General features: G+C 32.7%; 2 protein-coding genes across 2 annotated transcripts; both read left to right on the forward strand.

The window, feature by feature from the left end:
• Positions 1 to 507: 507 nt before the first annotated feature.
• On the forward strand, positions 508 to 5598 carry LOC100572790. Its single transcript, XM_029492839.1, has 6 exons — positions 508 to 597; positions 2238 to 2400; positions 2561 to 2827; positions 2924 to 3111; positions 4908 to 5118; positions 5206 to 5598. The coding sequence occupies exons 1-6, from the start codon at positions 563 to 565 to the stop codon at positions 5584 to 5586; spliced, it is 1245 nt and encodes a 414-aa protein (XP_029348699.1). The 5' UTR covers positions 508 to 562; the 3' UTR covers positions 5587 to 5598.
• Positions 5599 to 6844: 1246 nt separating this feature from the next.
• On the forward strand, positions 6845 to 17895 carry LOC115033270. The gene is made up of 5 exons (XM_029485554.1): positions 6845 to 7026; positions 7098 to 7457; positions 8529 to 8817; positions 16948 to 17106; positions 17191 to 17895. Exons 1-5 carry the CDS (start codon positions 6878 to 6880, stop codon positions 17320 to 17322), a joined length of 1089 nt encoding a protein of 362 aa, XP_029341414.1. The 5' UTR covers positions 6845 to 6877; the 3' UTR covers positions 17323 to 17895.
• Positions 17896 to 20141: the final 2246 nt, after the last annotated feature.

The raw sequence follows: 20141 nt of genomic DNA on the forward strand, positions 1-20141 counted from the left end.
TGCTACTCGATCAAGTAGGTACTAGACGTAACAGCTCTTAGAATGTTTTAATAGTCTTAGTTTTTGACAATGCAACATATTTTTATTGTTATTAGATTTATCGTAATATTTTATTTTAATTGTAATTTAATTTTATAACTAACGATAAATAATTTAAATAATGAGTACCTACCTAAATAGATAGTATATTAGTAGGTATCTAGGTGGCTAGGTAAGTGGTAACTCTAAATATTGTTTTTTTAAATAAACAAATATTGACTGAGTATACCTAATATTAATAATACTACCTACCTATCTAGCTGGTTCAATAGATCACCATGTGTCTATGTACGTATATATTGATTATTAAACGAGATAAGGATGATGTATAAATAAAAGTACAGAATTATTGGAGGTTCCATATACAATGTATCTGGTTTGTATACTTTTCAATATTTATTTTTAACATATATAATATTTATATTGTTGCATGTATTGAAATAAAATATTATTTGTCATAACATTTAACTTATATTCATTCTAATTATTTAAAATTATTAAAAACCATTCTACCTACCAAAAAATGATCAGTTTCGACGAGTCAACTTCAGTTGAAAGGTAAAGGCACTACATTTCACTACAGTATTATAGTAAAACCTCCATTAATAACGGGCATCCCTTAATATCGGTTATAATGCCCGTTATAGATGGGCATTATTCACTGTATTTAGAAACTAGATGATTAGATTATATCAACCTAAGTATAGGTACATTCGTATACTTAATATAATTTGTTACATAATAATATTATTATTCTTTATAATATTGTACTAGAGCTAGGTACCTACCTAGCTGTTTATAATTTATAATTCTAAAGGGCTAGTCCCGTAAATATTAATAAATAAATAAGTCAATAACCTTAGAAAACCTTAGAACGGTGTGAATAAGTTAGTGGTATGAATAGCTTAAAATGAAAAGGTCCCAGTCATATTATTGTTTATTATAATAAATAATAATATTATATCATAATATATTATTATAAACTTAATAAATAAGTCAAATCAATAGGTAACGGCGTATAACATTTATAGGCATCCACCGTAGGCAGTTCGGTGGTAGCCGGTGGTATACATAAGAAATAAGCCTCGTACAAAACTTGAATAAACCATTGATACATAACATTGTCAAGTTGCTCATATTTTGTCTGTTTTATGGTTTTACGACTTATTCTTACATCTCCATCGTTGCTTTACATTTGTGATATATGTAGCTTAATTTGTTCAGCATCACGGTTTATATGTCATTCACGGTTATTCTCCCAACACCAAAAATAGTAACAGTTTCACCTTTCCTCAAACTTTAATAATTTCGAGTATTGATTGAATTGTAATTTGTATTTTGTTTAAATATACAATTTTGTCAAAATTAGAACTCCAAATATCTATATGGACAATACCTATACGGCTATACCTACCTATACAGCTACAGTTATACTAAAAAAAATTGTGATTGTATGTAGATCTGAGACTAACTTATGAAGAACCTTGTACCAAGATTTTTAACTAATAAATAAAAATATTATCAACAGAAATAAAAACAAATGATTTTTAATATATTTAGACTTACCTACCTATTTGAATCTATTCATACCAAACTCCTATTTAAACCATTTTACAATATGTAATTCGGTAGGTATATTGACTTATAATGTAAAAGTTTATGAGTAGGTACCTATTATAACAATATTAAATGATAATGTGATATAGGTACGAAATATTAGGTATAATATATGCGTTGATTTTATTAAAATTAGTTCAATCTATCAAATTATTAATAGATAATAGAAAAATAAATTACTTGTAGGAATATAATCTAAATCTAGGAGTGTCGTCAGTGGGCGACTTCTCTTACATTCTACAAGCCTTTCTGTTAAACCTTCTCTTATATAATTTTAGCTTACCTATGTATAGTTGTTTAATTTCAAATTAACGTTAAAAAAAACTTATAATAATACAAATATATTATAAAATATCTTTAGAATTAGAGGCTGGTGACAAATCGACTAGCTGTGTGTCTCTTAAAACCTCTTATTAAAACCATTTTTAAAAAATAAAAACTCATGGGCGACACAATTAAAATTTAATTCTACAAATATTTTTTTTTATTTTACACAATTCTAGGTACATACCTATCTATACTTATAATTAAAGTAATTATTTTACACTGCAATAGCAATTAGCAATACACTCCCTATTTAGTTTAACAGGCAAATTGGTTGTTTCTGATGAACTGTCGTTGCTTATTGAAAACAATACAAATGTGAAAGACCTAGATACGAAACAAATAGATCAGTTATTAAGTTTAACAAATTCGTGGATGGAATCATTACAGAAAGAAATCAATTTTATTGAAGACATAATGGTAGGATACCCAACAATGTTTTGTTTATATATTTTTTTAAATAAAGTCGAATCAAAATATCTACTTTACGTTTAATAAATGTATGAATCATGAAACTTAATTGTTTGCGCATTTGAAAAGTAATTTTGAATTTGAATATTGAATATATATTTTATTATAGGGTGGAAGAATTCAATATGCGTCTGCAATTAAAGAATACGGTTTTTGGAAAAAACGTTATAATAATTTCAAAGAGATATTGGAACAACTGTTGACCGACAAACTAGTGCTAAAATGCATAAATATTTTGGAACAAATTGTTAACAGCCAAATTGTTTCATATACGCTGATGAGATTTAATGAATTAAAAAATGACTTTCAAATAATGTATGATACTACTGTTCGAAACACCATGTATTTCATGGAATTAATTTACGATGGAATTGATGTACTCACACTTACCTGCTTTATGCTTATCATTATACATTTTAATTTGAAATAACATTGAAGATACTCACCATAATATGATTATTTTTTTTTCCAGTCAATCATTAATGCACCGTTTTCAATTATCGTAGAAAACTTCATACCACTGTACAACAATTTAAATCTAATGTGGTTAGCATCAAGTTTGTTTAGCCGGAAAAAACACATGGAACGTCTACTCGAGTCAATTTCCAATTCGATTGCCGATAGAGTTTCTATAACTTTGAGTATACCCGAGATCTTTCGGTAATTATAATTGATATAATTAGGGAGGAAGCATAATACCATTGATTATTAATACTATTATACATTTATATCTACTAGTGTTGAGTATTCACAATCAATGATAATACATACGGATAAACACTACATTATTGCAATGTCTGCAATATATATTAACTATTCTAAAAGAGGTCTACAAAATAAATATAAATATCATACATATAATTTTGAAATATCTATCGAGCTTCATAGTTCTTAAGGCGCTAAATATCCAAGTTAATTACAAAATAATAATTGATAGGTACCAACTATATCGATTTAATTTCGTGACATCAAAATAATTCAACTGATTTTCTGATCTCATATCAAATGATAAGTGCTTCAAAATGTAAAAATGTAGAGTTACAAATGAGTAATTGGAGACGGAGTGGCCGAGCAGATTAAGGCGTCGGTTGCGACGAACACCGGCGCCGGTTCGAATCCGACCGTGGGCGGCATTTTTCTTCGGACAAGTCACGGTGTCCGGAAAGAGAGGCCTACGGGTGCCCACTAAAAATTCTGCCAAGCCAAAACACACGTGTTTACTAACCTACAATTCCTTCCCTACAAACAAAAACAAACAGCTAATGGCCATAGTTGCCGGGCTTCATGATCAATAAAAAAAAAAAATTAGTAATTACAATATATTCTGAAGTAGTGAAATAAAATTCTGTAATGAAATACAGTGACTGAAGTATTTCTTCTAACTTGTTATTAATTAATATTTAAAAATTTAGTTATTATTTATTTAAGTATTTTTTAGACTCGACTTAACGGGCTGACAATGCTAGCTATATTCATAAAGGTGTATCACTAACAATTGAAGAAGTCATCAATGAACTGGCTAAAAAGCCTTGTAAACTTGATCTTCTTTTCTGATTTATTGTATTACCTATAATTTATAAGCTAAATTTAACAAATATTTTGTAGTACAAAATGTGTACATTATTTATTTATATTTTGTAATAGATATCTCATAATTATATTGATTACTTTATAAATATTGAAAAACATTTCAACCTTTCAACATTCCCCACCCCTCTTCAAAATTTCTGAGCACCCAGGGCTTCAATAATATTCGAATTTATATTTTATATTTAATTAAAATTTGATTGTATTGTGACGGCAAACAAATTGAATCACATAACGTCAATAGTGGTAAATATAAAGTAAAATATTTGTTTTATTATTTGATTTTTATGTATAAAATACATACTTCTTTATTTAATATGTATTCATATGATTTATTTAATGTCTTACAAAAATATAAAAATCGTTCTAATAAATATGGTTAAATAAAAATGTAGGTTGTCATAGATGCATACCATAAGCATCCATAAGCATAGATATCTGAATAGTGAATATCATAATATCTGACATCACGCATCCACCCACTAAATTTACACTTATTAGTTATTAATTATTATTAATACCTTCAAAGTGACAAAGTATCACATGCTAGAAATCGATTCGATATATAAATTGACAGTCATCTTTTGCCGGTAGGGGCGTATTTACGGGGGCGGATATTGAGACAAATCCGCCCTCATGGCTCTTTAAATACATGTCTATTATTATATTATAATTATTACATCATAATCTGTAAGCTAAAATTCTTGTCATCCGCCCCCTACAAAAAATACTAAATACGCCACTGTTTGCCGGTTTATACTGCGTGATGAATAATATGCATACCTTAATAATATTTAGTTATGCAGGTAATTGTGTAATTTATTTAATAAAATTCTTACAAACATGTACAAATCATTCTTGGCATACAGATACAAAACATCTAAAGCTATAGACTTGGTCAAAGGTGGCTTGTACATTTTGGACCAATGGGAAGCGACATATATTAAATGTAAAAAGGATATTGAAGCGATATCCACCATTTATTTTAGGCGATGGGCTTGGGAGTTTGACGAGGACATAATATTTCATCGATTGCATTTTGTCCGTTTAATTGTACGTGATCTAGACAAAATAATGAAGGTAAATTAAATTCCTAAATGTATCAATATTTACGATAAAAATGTCTTTAACCAAGTATTTGATTAATATTATTTTTGATGTGCATAGATTATAGAACTGATATCAATGAGGCCTGAAGTTAGCCATATTTTCAAAAATAACTCGGAAAGTCAAATATTTATTAAAAATTACATTACTCGTATTTTTTTTGATTTGGAAATCAATGTGTACGATAGTAATAGAGAAGAAATTTGGATAAAAATAATGGATCAATTTCTTTATCATTTTGAAAATAACGTCTATCATCAAATTAGCCAATCGATGAAGGTTTCAAACAGTGCAATGAACGATGTCAAAGTATTGCAATTTTTCGAGAACATGATGATTCGGCATACATTAATAAATAAACTTCGATCAAAGTACGTGATTATTTTAGAAAAGTTCGTTGTAGAAATTAACAATTATAATACACAATTCATGGTGAGTTAATTAATAATAATAAGTAATAGGTACTTGTTGAACATTTACATGTATTAATCATAAACAATAATCATCGTTTGAATCAATCTATAGTCATTAAAAGAATCGCCTCAATTAGTGTTTGGCGTGCCTTCGGTTGTAGGTAAAATCATTTTAGTGCAAGACCTATTTCTAAGAGCAAAAAAGACCGCTCGAGTCGTCGAATCGACGCCAAAATTTCCCCACATTCAGAAAACCAAAGTACGTCTTTTGTTTAAAGTTAAAAACAATTCAACTTATTATGCTTATTGTTAGACATTATTAGTATACGGAAATTTTTGCAAAGATGTCTTAAGATATGAAAGTAACTTGGTTAACAAATGGTTGCAAGATGCCCTTAAAATTGAAGGCAGTCTAGTGGAAGGCACTTTGTGGACTTTTCACGGAAATAAACTTGTTTCCACGTTTGACGTAAAAACCACAACTCATCTAAGCCATCAGACCCGTACTAAACTATTTGAATGGTTTTCAGAAAGAATTATTTTTTGTCATTGACACAGCACTACACCTGCATCTCTTACATCATGATTTGCCAATTATTATTATGAACTTAATAGTAAAACAACAACAGATAATACTCAATATAAAAATGCTTGACTCGTTACTGGAAGTGTACAATGAAATAGTGGGCAGAATGGATGCTCCAATTGTTAGTATAGCTTTTTGCAATCTAATGGAACGATTTTAGTATACACAACGTTGCTTTTTTTAAAAAAAAAGTGTTTCGAATTATTACTAATTTACCTTGTATTAATCAACAGTCAAAACACTTAATTTCAAATTTGTATACATTGTATATGTATATTTATGTGTCTTCAATAAATTTAGGCTTTGGCAATGGAACGTCACTTCTCTAGAGTAAAACAGGTTATGCGTCCCGGCTTTGAAAAGAGATATACTTATTTATCATTTCAGCTACCGAAATTCATGAAACATTGTTTGCGGTCTCTAAATATGTTCAACACAACTTACAGCGAAATTGAATTAGTAAACACCACTTTGAAAAATGTAAAATGTAATATCTAATAATCGTGTAGGTATTGTGTTATTTAGTTTCAAACAATCATATCTGAAAAACTCGAGTTAATTGAAAATCTGAAGTTCTTCAATATGGATTCAAATGGTGATGTTCAAAATATTTACGTTCGTATTTAAATACCTAATAGGTTTTATATGAATTTACGATATGAACAACTGTCCTGAAAATTTCTTATAATCACAGGTGTTGTTCGACCGGTTCATCACACAAGGAGACGAAAACATGTCAGTAATAACATGTTCGATGAATTACATAGCTATGGCACTAAATTTGATCGAAAAAACTTGTTTTGATTCAGAAATTGGTGGCCACAAACATATGCGTTTGTTGTACGAAAAATACGAAAACGCGTTACATGAAGCTTTTATTGCGTAAGTTTAGGGAAATAAAAACGCGTTTGAAGTACGCTGTATGTGTTTCAACTCCACCCAACTAATTCCAGGATGGTCTGGAACAATTGCAATGCGTATAAAAATATATTGGATGGTGAACGTGTGGCCTTCATGATTAACGGACAGCTGATCGATGACAAATTTACTCTCGTCCCTAATATCAACATCATACGCACAACATTAATCAAGGCTATGGACGATACTTTGAACCGATTAAAATCAGTGCCCAGATGGCTGAGAACCACCAATGTTCTATGCCCGTTCGTCAATATCATGGGCACGGACGAATCACATTTGCCCTATGCATATTACACTCACGTGGCGAAATGCAAAAATTTGTACGACATAAAAAAAGAATGTTATAGTTCCATCAGAAAACTTGTCAACCGGTTGCAAATAGCAGTACAGAAGTATGGTTTCGTATAATATTATAATATTATGTATTTGTGATGGCCAACCACACCGGTGTAGATGTTTTATAGCGGTTAATACCCGAATTGGTAGATTATCCGGTTGAAGTAGCTTTAGCAAAATTAATTATGCATAAAGTTAATGAAAAATTGTTTTAAATTCGAACTTACAAATTAAATGTTTTTACCCAGTGCTTTAAAGTAATTACTTGAAAAAGAAAAAGCTACTCTGATGAAATAAAAAAATGTACGTCCCTAGCTAATTCATATACCTACGTAAGTAGTATTAAGAATAACTTAATAATACCCTCAAACATATGACTAAAAATCAACAAACCTTTCATAACTTTTTATGTTCACTTTAAAAGTTATAACCCCAAGCGTGGGTAAGTGGTAGACGTCTGAAGACTATTGAGGTATAATACCAGTATTTTTTTTTTAATGATTCAATAATACAATTTAGATTTAAATATTTTAACTTACTTAATTATTTATAGTATATTCTATAACTAATATAATTTAATACCTACCTATATATTATATTTTTGTTTTCTTAAATGTCTAAAATCAGCCGCAAATTCTAAATATAAGTATTAAAAAAAAACATATAGGTAATGATCAAGCTGATACCATAGGAGATACTTAACATTTTAACTTAATTAACAAGATAAATTAAGCATTCTAAACAAAACATTTTTATTAATCTCCATTTGATTAACTTCATTAATGATAATATATTTTGTCTATCATATTGTTTTCCCATCTTTTATTGTTCATGGTTAAGTTATTACCTATCTAAGTTACTGTAGTTACTTATTAGTTATTACCTACCTTATACCCACAATCTATATACGAAACGAAATTATTATGTGCCACTGTATCAGATATCGATACTTAAACACATTAATTTGTAAACAGTTTTTTTTATTTAGGTATAAATAAAAACCAATATTTAGATTGTTATTTGTAAAAAATCTTAAGTAAAGTACTATCTTTATCTATCCCAAAATAATTATGTTCTGTATGGGACGTTATTATGTCATTTATTTAAATATATACAATGTGTCCCAGGTTTGCAGGATTTGGTTTCATGTTCGAAAAACGAAACAAATTGATAATCGATCAGTTTTCTGAAACAAATCCTACACTAGCTGATTACAAAGAGAAGTTGAAATATTTCCTCACGCTATCGACCCGTGTTGAATGCGAGTTGCACATTGACTATGGCTGTATACGAATCGACGTTTCCAATTATATCATTGTGCTACGAGAAAGGTGTGATTTTTGGCATTCAGTTTACGGGAATCAATTGATACTCGAATGTGACAGTATTATGGCAAAGTTTTCTCAAAGGATCATGGTAAGTGATCAATGGCTGATTGTTTAATTGATAGGTACACACAGAGCCATGTTAAGATAGGAGAGGTAAAAGGGAAGTGCACAGCTCATTTTTAATAGTGCTAAATTGAAGGACGACATTTCAAAACGTACTATTTCCAAAATTGACAAAATTGAGTTATACACGGATTCATATGTGAAAATGGACGAGGAATCGAATGGCGTAGTCAAATTGAACCGAAACGTACTATTTCCTTTGTTAAAATCAATCTGAAACTCATAAATGACGCAAAACGCACTATCTCCAAAGTTATTTCAAAACGTAGTATTTCCCATGTTCAGTCTTGTAAAGTATTCGAATACAAGTAATTGAATACTTGTATTTAAATACTTTTTAAAAGTATTTTTAACAAAATTTGAATACTTGTATTTAAACACCATTAAGTCCATTTTATTAATTTTAATTTATTATTTTTCACAAAAAATTTACAACAGTAAAAATAATATTATTTTCGTTGTAAAAACTAATATTATGTTTTTGTATAGTAAAAGTAAGTAATAACAATATTTAAAATTTAAAAAATACCACGTCAAATTTAATAAAGTTTCTATATACGAATTTTTTAAGAAAATTGAAAATCTCATAATTTTAAAATAGTTTCATATTAATAGTTAATACCACTCTTTAGTTAATTTTTTTCATTAAAATTTAACCTATATTAGTTGAAATATATCTGAATGCAGAATGAAATATGTGAACATGTATATATCTCTAAATAATCAGACATGTTATAGTAATTGTTAAAATCTATGATAAGTAGTAACATAATAGGTACCTATACTGGTGTATAATTTACATTTATAATATATAGCATAAAATTTAAAAAAATACTTGTATTTGAATTCAAATACTTTGTAAGTATCCGTAAAGTACATTTTTAAAATAGTATTTTAAAAGTGTATTTAATACTTTTTTATTCGAATACTAGTATTAGTATCTTAATACTTTTTCAAAAGTATTTTTTACAAGACTGCCCATGTACGTAAAACGTACCAAATCTTCAAATTGAACAAAACGTGCTATTTGCAAAGCAGGCCATATTTTACTATTTCCCATAATACGAAGTTAAGGAATATAACTGAGGTAAATACATAAAGTACTATTTCCACTGGTAATTAAAAATAGAAAATAGCGATTTCCCAAAAAAGTCTAAAATTGAAATAGTACGTTCTGAGATGTCGTCCTTCATTTAAAGAATATATTTTTATTTTTTGTTATTAATTAATTTAAAAATATATTTTATAATATATCTTACATGTTTGTTGCGTTAAATCTTGCACAAAAAAAAACACCTTGGGTTGTTGAATAATTGTTTTATATTTTAGTGGTTTTTAACACAACAAGTAAAATTAAATAATTATTAGTAAAAATTCAAGAAAAAACATGTGTAATGTATTAAGTAAGTTTTTGTTGTAATACCATTTGTGACTATCACTAACGTAATAGCGCGGTAGGCGCAGTGTGTCCACCATAGGCGCGCACATACTCCCGGCCTTGAACCCTGGGGTTTAAAATTCAAACTTCAAATTACAATAAATAACATAGATTACAGAATAATGTAAACAATAACAAATAAGAGCTTAGAAACACGACCGAGTTTCCAACGTAGGGACCGGAGCATTTTTGTCTTCAATCAGCACCAGCTGTCCTTCAGTTAGCTGATTCGGTTGGTCCTTGCTCCACTTCGGACGTTATTGGAGTGTTGCAATGTATTCATTGCTCCAACGTTGCCAAAATTTTTGAGACATCTTTTGAATTCTTTGCCACTGTGACAGACGGTTTTCAGAAATAAGTTGTAGATCTGGTTCTGCTGGTGCGGTTAGCGAGCGTCCAATTAAAAAGTGTCCTGGAGTAATGGGTTCCAGATCGGCAGGGTCGTTGAAAACTGACTAATTGGACGCGAATTCAGACAGGCTTTGATGAGCACTAACAGTGTCACCATTTGTTGATAAGTTAGGGACGAATTTCCTGCAATTCGCTTGAGGTGGTATTTAAAGGACTTGACTGACGCCTCCCACAAACCACCGAATTGTGGAGCCAGAGGTGAAATGAAATGCCATTCGATATTTCTCTGTGCAGCAAATTCATTCACTTCACGCTGGTGCTCTTCTGAATTAAATAGCACCGTCAATTATTTCAGTTCCTCGGAAGCTCCGACAAAGTTTCGACCATTGTCTGAATATAATTGACTAGGGTTTCCTCTTCTGCCGATGAATCTTTTGAGTACATTGAGGAATTCCGCTGTTGAGAGATCTAGAGCAAGTTCTATGTGAACGGCCTTTGTAGCCATACATACAAAGATGGCAACGTACGTTTTTGCGACTGATGAATTCCTGCGTCGACTAGTTCTTAAGAAGAATGGTCCGTAGTAATCTATGCCAGTTTTTGCAAAGACTTGTGTCTGTTCTGTGCGACATTTCGGTAATTGTCCCATGATAGGGGTCACAGATTGGGGTTTGACCTTGTAACAAGTTACACACGAGTGAACAATCTTCTTTGATAGTGCTCTGGCACCTAAGGGCCAGTATGTACGACGGATTGACGATAGTAGTAGTTGAGGGCATAATGTAGGAGAGCGATGTGAGTATAAGTAAACAACAAGTTGGTGAATTGACATTTTGGCAAAATTATTGGGTGTTGTTGGCCGTAAGCGAAGGATGAGTTCTGCAGTCGCCCGCCCACTCTCAGAAGTCCAACATCGTCTATGAATGGATTGAGCTGGCGTAATATGCTTTTTTTGCTTACGTTTCCTTTTGTGATAATCCGGTGAATGTCGTCTTTGAACATTTCTTGTTGGCAGTCAATGATCAGTTTGGATGTTGCAGTTCGGTACACAACGGTTATTAATGACGTTGTGACTCTGTCACTCCTCTTTACTTTAGCGTTGGCTGAGAATCTTAAACAATAGGCGATAACTCTAATAAGTTTAGTGAAGCTGGAGTAGCGTTCGTACGGAATGGATGAGCCTTCATCGTCGATGGCAATGAAATTTGCGTTTTCTTAACCTTCCTTTTGTCCAAGACAGTTTCATTTTTTATCGTGGTAATCATGCAAGGCCATTCATAATTTTCTAACCACCTTGGTACATGCCACCACAGGCTAGAATGTATGAGTTATTTGGCTGATTTACCTCTGGACATGATTTCAGCTGGGTTGTCCTCTGACGACACGTGATTCCATGATGCAGTATTGGTGTATTCTTGTACTTCTTGATACGGTCCGTCGATTCCCGACGTTCCGTGATCTTAAATGACTGTACACTTATTTGTCTTTGGTACAATCTTGTGCTTTTATTGTGCGATTTTATATACAATAGGGTTATGTTACGTATAAGGGGAAAGTTATCCAGAACCTTGCGGCTGGCTTGTGGAAGCGGGCCGCAACGGGCGGTTTCGGACCTGTAGAGGTGCGATCAAATTACAAATATTGGGTGTTATCAACTCGGCATGAATAATTATACAATTATAAAAGGGAGAGCTAGAGCTACCAGTCGTTCACGGGATCTAGTAAGTCGTGTTCGATGCGGTCCTATCTCGCAGTCACGCCTAAGCAAGCACACTGAGGGTGGGACGTCAAGTGTTGGTTCTGAAAAGAACCATTTTAGTTGGCCGCAATGGTAGGTTGACCGTTGGTATGTTCTAACAACGCTGTTGCTGGTATATGTTCGTCGATTGCTGCGTGATACGACGGGCACTTCGCCGCTGGTGTGGTTACGTCGTCCGTGTCGTAATATGGGTTCGTCGTAATCTCCAGCTGCCGCCTCGTATCACGAGTGTCTTCGCCGCTTCGTTGACAGTTGTATTCGGAGTGGTAAGTTGAATCGTTTCAACCGTCAGGAGCCGTCTCGAACGCTGAATGTCGTCGTCACGGTACTGATGGCTTCGTTTGAATTCTTGATTTAAGTCTCGTGCTGGTTGGTGTTTGGTCTTCGTGTCTTCGGTTCTTCTTTTCTTCGTTCCGTGGTTGTCGAAGATGTGAAGAAGTGTTGATTGAAGAGTGTGTCGGTTTGGTAAAATGCACCGGTATATATATCCGGTGTTATCTCGTCGTCTTCTCTGATTGGTCGAGGGTGGTTGTTTCACCAAGTAATAACCGCCCCTCGACCCATCAGTTCCCATTGACTTGATGTGGTTCTCCCTCGGTTTTCTGTTGAAACATACTTGTGGAGAAACCATCATCTTTTAAGAGGCTTTATTGTAGTATGTGTTGCTCTCTATCGTTACTCCGATTTATATTATTACTCCGATTGATGGTCCTGAAAAGGACCGTTTTGTGTGGTGACAGTTACTCTGTTACATTCTGCAACCCTGTTGGCAACGTATATTCCAATGAGAAGACGGAGATTCCAACCAAGCTAGGACGATATTTGAATCAGTCCAAAAATATGATTTTTGTATACTAGTGAGCGCCGACTTCACCTTGTGGTACAGACGTGCTAACAAAACCGCTGCACACAGTTCAAAGCGTGGTAGAGTAACTGCCTTTTATGGTGCTATTCTAAATTTGGAAATTAATAAGTGAGTTACATACTGATTGTTCTTTCTTGACCTTAAGTATATGCAGGCTCCATAAGCAGCTTCAGAAGCGTCGGCAAATCCGTGTAACTGAATTTCGTCAGTGATCGAATTTGTTTCAGATACTAATCGGGGAATCGCCAATGCGTTGAGTTCCATTAAGTCTTCTCTTGCTCGCTTTCACTTGGCACTGATTTCTGGCGGTACTTCATCGTCCCAATCGACTTTCATTTTCCATAAATCCTTAATTATGATTTTAAATTGCACGCTTGTTGGATAGATGAGACCTAGTGGATTGAACACCATTGCTAAGTCAGATAAAACATTTCTTTTAGTACATTTTAAAGCTAGACTTAATTTCTGTATAGAAGAATATATCACTCTTAGGTCGCCAAGACATTCCCAAAGTTTTCATTGATGCTTCCGTGGACCCAGTATCCATACAATTTACAACATCTTCCGTAGGCAGGTCTGAGAGTACTTGACTGTAATTTGATGCCCATTTTCTTAATCGGAGACCAACTGATGACAATAATTGAATGAGTTGATCACGGAGTTGAATAGCGTATTCTACTGTGTTTACTCCCGTCATTAAATCATCTACGTATAAATCTTGTGCTATGACGTTTAATGCTTCAGGAGCTGTTTCCTTTATTTGCATTACCAGTGTATTTAGTGTGTATGTCACTAAGAATGGAGCAGCTGCTGTTCCATACGTTACTGTGGTTAGCCAAAAAACATTTAGAGGAGAACTTGGGTTGTCCCGCCAGTGAATTAGTTGAAGCCAGCTGTCTTCTTCAGCTATCCGTATTTTCCTGTACATTTTTTCAATGTCAGCCCAGAGCGCAATTTTCTTAGTTCGAAATCGGATCATTATGATGTTAATCAAGTCATCTTGCACAGCCGGTCCAACATGTTAAATGTCATTTAGTGATTTTCCTGATGTTGTTCTAGCTGATGTGTCGGACACGACGCGTAATTTTGTGGTTGAACTATTTTCTCTTATGACAGCATGGTGTGGTAGGTAGTAGACATGCTGTTTCATCTCTGACTCATGGTATTTCACAGTTTCCATGTGTCCAAGGGCTAAGTATTCGTTCATGAATTCAGAATAAGAATTCTTTAGAGAGGCATTTTTAGAAAGACGTTTTTCTAACCCAAAGAATCTGTGTAGCGCCATTTGCTTAGATTCCCCTAGTTCTGATGCATTAAGTTTACGAGGTAATGATACCACGAAACGACCAGACGTATCTTGTGTGGTTGTCTGGTTGAACCAGTTCAGACATTCTTTTTCTGTTGATGATAGGGCATTCTCATATTTGCCTAAATCATCGATTTGCCAAAATCTTTCTACTAATGATTCGAGATCATCTGTTTTTTCGAAGTAGCATGTAGTTTGAAAGTAGTTTTCACTGGACGTATGTGACACATTCCTACCACCAGATATTATCCAGCCCAACACAGTGTTTTGCACAACTGGTACTTCCAGAGTAGATTATATTTGTCCTTCCACCATTAAGTGGAAGAACCACTCGGCCCCAAGCAATATATCAATTTTGCTTGGAACATTGAAATTGGGATCTGCCAATTCTATATTTTTTGGCACCTTCCATGATCCTAAATTTATTTTAGTCATGGGCAGGTCATTGGTAAGTTTTTTCATTATCAAACAGTGAACCTCTGCTGAGAAATCTGAATTGCATGACTTTATAACGAAATTCAGACTACCGACGTTTCTTGTCCCATTCCTGAGATTGTTGCATTCAGATTGATTCTTTGTAAACCGAGAAGTTGAGCTGCATGTTCGGTTATAAAGTTGGATTGAGCTCGGGGATCAAGTAATGCGCGGATTAGTTGATTTGATCCTCTTTGATCACGAGCTAATATTAACGCTGTTAATAGCATTGAAGTTTTCCTTGGTTTTTGACTAGTTGGTCTAGCAGTCATAACTATAACAGTGTTAGCTGACTCTTTTGGGACTCCATTCTGACTTACGGTTGAATCGGTCGTGATTGGAACATCATCAGGATGGAGCCACGTGTTGTGTTTCGCGTTACATTTCTTACAGCCAGGATATTTGCAAGAATCCTTTTTGTGGCCTTCTGATAGACAACACACACAAAGGTTTAACTCCTTTGCCTTGTTTATTCGTTCTTGTGAGTTGAGTTGTTTGAACTTGAAACATAAGAATATTGGATGACCCTTTTTGCACATTTTACAACTTTTGTTGTCGGTAGCTATGTAAGCAGTAGAGTAAATTGTGTGCTTTCTTTCCTTCTTATATTTTATATTATTCGATTTTACTATTGGTTTGGGAGCATTATGTTGTACTGCTTGAACTGATTCTCTTGCTTGACAGTGGGCACTCATGAATTCTAATATTTCCTTTTTTGTTGGCAATTCACTAGAAGTTTCTGAGCGTTCCCATCTTTCGAGAGTTTCAGAATCTAGTTTTGACGGCAGCAGTCCTATTATGATTGGGTCCCAAGTTGACGTTTCTACTCCAAGCACACTAAGAGCATTAATTTGCATTTCAACTGTGTTGATTGCCTGTCTCAGTGAATTGGAGTCTTTTTTGTCCGCAGATTGAACCGCCAAGAGTGTATTTATTCTATCCCGAACTATGGCACGTTTGTCTGAGAACCTTTTTCAAACAATTGCCAAGCTATTTAATAGTTTCCTTCGGACAACGTCAAAGCGTCGATTACTTGCATTGCTTCTCCCTTTATTGCATCTTTTTATTCTTGGACATCACAACTGAAAAAAAAATATTCAAAATCGCCTCGACCATTCCCTAGTAAACTTGTTGATCAATAATAATCCGTTTTCAAAATTAAAATCTGTCAAACCAAATTCTTCCAGTTTTCTCTAGCTTATTGGTCTAAAAGTCACTTTTTTTCATCTGCTGCAGCCCCCTCAAGGTTGAATATCCAATGTAGGTAAGTATAACTTCAAACGCTCGTAAAAATTGAAATTGACTTTCCTGTACCTATAGAATTTAATTAGAAGAGGGGATTATAAATTGTAACCGTCCATTGAGATGGTCCTAAAAAAGTGTGATCAGTTTGTAACCAAAGTGATCGGTTATGTAAAACGATTTTTTTTTATCACCGATCCTAATTTTTAGGAGAAATAGTGACCAATTACAAGTAACGAATTTCTGTTAACCAGATTTGAATCTTGGTAAACGATTAGAAATCGTCGTATCTCGGATGTCAAGGAGTTATTTGTCAGAATTGTGAATTAAATGTAGTTTGTACAATCTTGAATCAATTTTAGCTAACTATAAATTATATAATATTATCAAATTAAATGTTGAATATGGGCACCAAATATAATTGCCCGCCAGTAGAGCTCTGACTCAGTAGCTTCTATTTATACATATATTGTTTTGCAAAGTTGCGATAACGCTATCCATAAATCAAGCATTCAACTGTTTGTTTAAAATTGTCCAAGTTGATTTTAGTATAATTTGATATACAACAGTCAATCTATTTATCTATCCAAATTTACTATGGATAATGTTTTTCTTTTCAAAAAAGCTATACGGACTTAATTATAATTTGTTATGTTACAGTCATTAGAAAAGCAGTTAAATAATCATTTTCGAAATTGCCAAGGACTTGACATAGTGGAAAAAGCTATTAAAAATATCAGACAAACAGTATTTCATGCTGATTCCACATTTCATGAAATACATAATCGATTCCATTTCATGATGCAACATAAAATAACTGTACCTACCTACAACAATTACAAGAACAGTTTATATCTAGAATAACTTAAATTTAATAAATGTACTCTTAAATTTGTTTAACAGGTGCCAAATTATCAATTAAGCCACTTCAAAGATGTACAAAACCACTGGCAGAATTTGTGCAAAGATGCGTTAAGCAGGAACTTATGTTTTGAAAATGCAAAATCGGGTCTTGTTACAATTAACACCATATAAATGTTCTGTATTTATATGTATAATAGTTAGTCTCATAATGTGATTGTATAAGTATTTTACCTATATACAATTAAACGTTAGATATAAATATATTATTTATTTTGGAAAAACAAGAATCAATATGATAAATGCTATTATAGTGAAAAAACCTTTAAAAGTACTAACTTTTTTAAAGAGAAGATTTTATGTATCTACTCAGAAGTCATTTGTTGTCAAAGAAAAATTACGTAAATGTTGTAATGTATAGGTAATAAACAAATAATTAGTATTTATATGCTTGAGATGCTTGAGTTATAAGTCTATAATAAAGTATGATTGTATAATGTTGTTCATTTTCCATTAATTATTATGATAAAATCAGGACTTAAAACCGTTTCCAAAATTATAGGTAATCGGCTCCGGTAGGACCCGAAATTTTTTTAAGAACCGGTTGCCAGTTATCTTGTTCTGAGAATTGCCGTCTACCGGTGTGGTATCACCCGTATTGGATAATATGCGGTAAACCAACTATATGCCTTACCTCCGTACACTCTAAGCTAATGACTATCTCTAGAATAAATTCAGATTAATGCACTGTTAGCTTTTGAGGTACGTTGGTATGCGTTTAGTCGATCTTACGTCCGTTTCCTAAATTGGAATGACTATTAGGACACCACAACCAGAGCACTGTTCAGTTTGTAATAAACCTCATTGACTATAGGTGTGTGGGTCTGAGCACTGTTCCAATATTCAAAGGTAAGGACAAAGAAGACTTAGAAATAATACTCAACTCGGGTTTTACTGGTCGTAAAACACTTGGCGAAACACTTGGCGAAATCAGACCGCCGAGCCCGTACTACGATCGACGTTTCACACGTTCGATCCTCGTACCTGCGTTCTCGCCGACTCACTCAGCGACAACGGGACTCTCCGTGCCTGCGCGTACGGCGGTGTTATATAGTAAAATATCATTGCTGCCTCAGCACATATCGCTTCACTGGCCTGACCTATGTCAATAATTTACAATTTGAAATATTCCCACCTATATTACATATATATTAAATAATAAATAGTGACGACTATCTACAATATACGACACCGGTTACCGGGTTACCTTACACCACAATAAAAAAGTGATTACCAGTTACCGATTTTTGACGGTTTCCAAAATATTTAAATAACCGCTTACCAATTTTAAGCGGTTTAAATACCGCTTTTCACATCACATTTTTTCATTTTTGTTATCAACTATGAATTATTTATAATGATGTGTTTACACTTTTCATTAATAGTCATTAAATGAGTTACCGCGCCTTCGATAATATTCAGCGCTGCTGTAACGCTTGGTCAGCAACTTTAAATTTTAATTTTTTAATTCAGCGCAAAACTACGCTGCTTGTGATAGATAGCGTTTTTTAATTCATCACAACCTAGCGAACCAAACAGCTTTTGTTAATTCTTTTCAAACAAATGTCCGTACACATGCAAGCCTTAATTCTGCTATGCAAACTTTTGGGAAATATTCTGGATTAAATCCACATTCAAAGAAACCCAAATTAATGGGCACTAAGCAAATAGGAGTTCAACCTACAACTAGAGCTAGACGCAAAACGGAAATAGGTTGTAGAAGGAATTTAACAGCAGGTAGAACTCCGTAATAGAGACGAGTACCAGAACACGGGTACACAAATAAAATAATTTCAAGTAAATTACCTAAAAAAAAACATAAAACCCCACATTCCTTGACGCGCTGTGTAGAAGTTAATAAATCGTTAGGCAACACATAGCTCGAAGTAACCTAGATTTTTAAGTTTAATATTTTTACAGTATTTATAATATAATATTTACTGTAGTCTGTAATTTAAAAGCAAAAAAATTAATGTAATAATAATGTAATATAAGAATATAATTTTTTATCATATTATCAAATATCAATTATCATAAATAATAAATATTCATAATCCTACATTCCTACACATGCGCAACGCGTATACACGATTGCCGACATATGTTTAGAATCAAATCCACGCGCATGCGCAGTTCAACGGTTAAATGATCAGGCGTAGCACGTTTTAAAATCTCGCCAGCGGTTCCATCATGTTAGAAACATACTGGTTAGATGCATTATAGAATTACTGATAACACTTTATTGTTATTGTTTGTAATCGAATATAAATGGTGATACTAGTATGATATCAATACATATTATAAAATTTGTATTTTATTTTTCATCACATAGGTACGCGAATAACATAGGTAAACTATACAACAAGACGCCGTTCTGTTGGCTATTTAGTAAGTTGTGACGGGTACTATACAAAAATACTGAAAGTGAAATGATAGTGTTTGTGTTACTTCGAATAAACGAATCACTGAATAGCAAATAATAATAATGTTATTAATAGCAGGTAATAGACAATAGTGTAATACTACGATAAGTAGTTAGTAAATACTAAATCATATGATATATATATACAAGGCTGGGCAAGTTAACTATTTTACTCGTTAAGTTAAGTTGATTTGGAAAAATGTAAGTTAAGTTTAAAGTTAAAAGTTACTTTCCTATTTTATTTAACTTGTTAAAGTTATAATTTAGTTAAAAATAAGTTACTTTTTTTTTCATATAAAACTTATAATTACACCATTTACACCTCATGTTAAAGATTTACAAATAACAAAATATTATAATGTAGGTCTTTATATCTTAAAAAAATGTATTTTGTTGTAAGTACCTATAAATTATGAATCCAACAAAATAATTAAATTATTTGTATATTTTATTTTTTTACCTAAAAGTTTTCCAAAGTGATGGTAAAACTTTTAAATTTTATTTTGTTATT

Source organism: Acyrthosiphon pisum, chromosome X (genome assembly GCF_005508785.2).
Source record: "Acyrthosiphon pisum isolate AL4f chromosome X, pea_aphid_22Mar2018_4r6ur, whole genome shotgun sequence".
Lineage (NCBI taxonomy): Eukaryota > Metazoa > Arthropoda > Insecta > Hemiptera > Aphididae > Acyrthosiphon > Acyrthosiphon pisum.

What these genes read in the sequence shown, in the direction of transcription:
- LOC100572790 (XM_029492839.1), top strand. Translation starts at nt 563, where the DNA reads ATGATCAGTTTCGACGAGTCAACTTCAGTTGAAAG. An exon ending in TAATTTACGATGGAATTGAT is followed by an intron (nt 2,828 to 2,923) that starts GTACTCACACTT and finishes TTTTTTTTCCAG; the next exon opens with TCAATCATTAATGCACCGTT. An exon ending in ATCTAGACAAAATAATGAAG is followed by an intron (nt 5,119 to 5,205) that starts GTAAATTAAATT and finishes TGATGTGCATAG; the next exon opens with ATTATAGAACTGATATCAAT.
- LOC115033270 (XM_029485554.1), top strand. Translation starts at nt 6,878, where the DNA reads ATGTCAGTAATAACATGTTCGATGAATTACATAGCTATGGCACTAAAT. An exon ending in TTACATGAAGCTTTTATTGC is followed by an intron (nt 7,027 to 7,097) that starts GTAAGTTTAGGG and finishes AACTAATTCCAG; the next exon opens with GATGGTCTGGAACAATTGCA. An exon ending in TGATGCAACATAAAATAACT is followed by an intron (nt 17,107 to 17,190) that starts GTACCTACCTAC and finishes TTTGTTTAACAG; the next exon opens with GTGCCAAATTATCAATTAAG.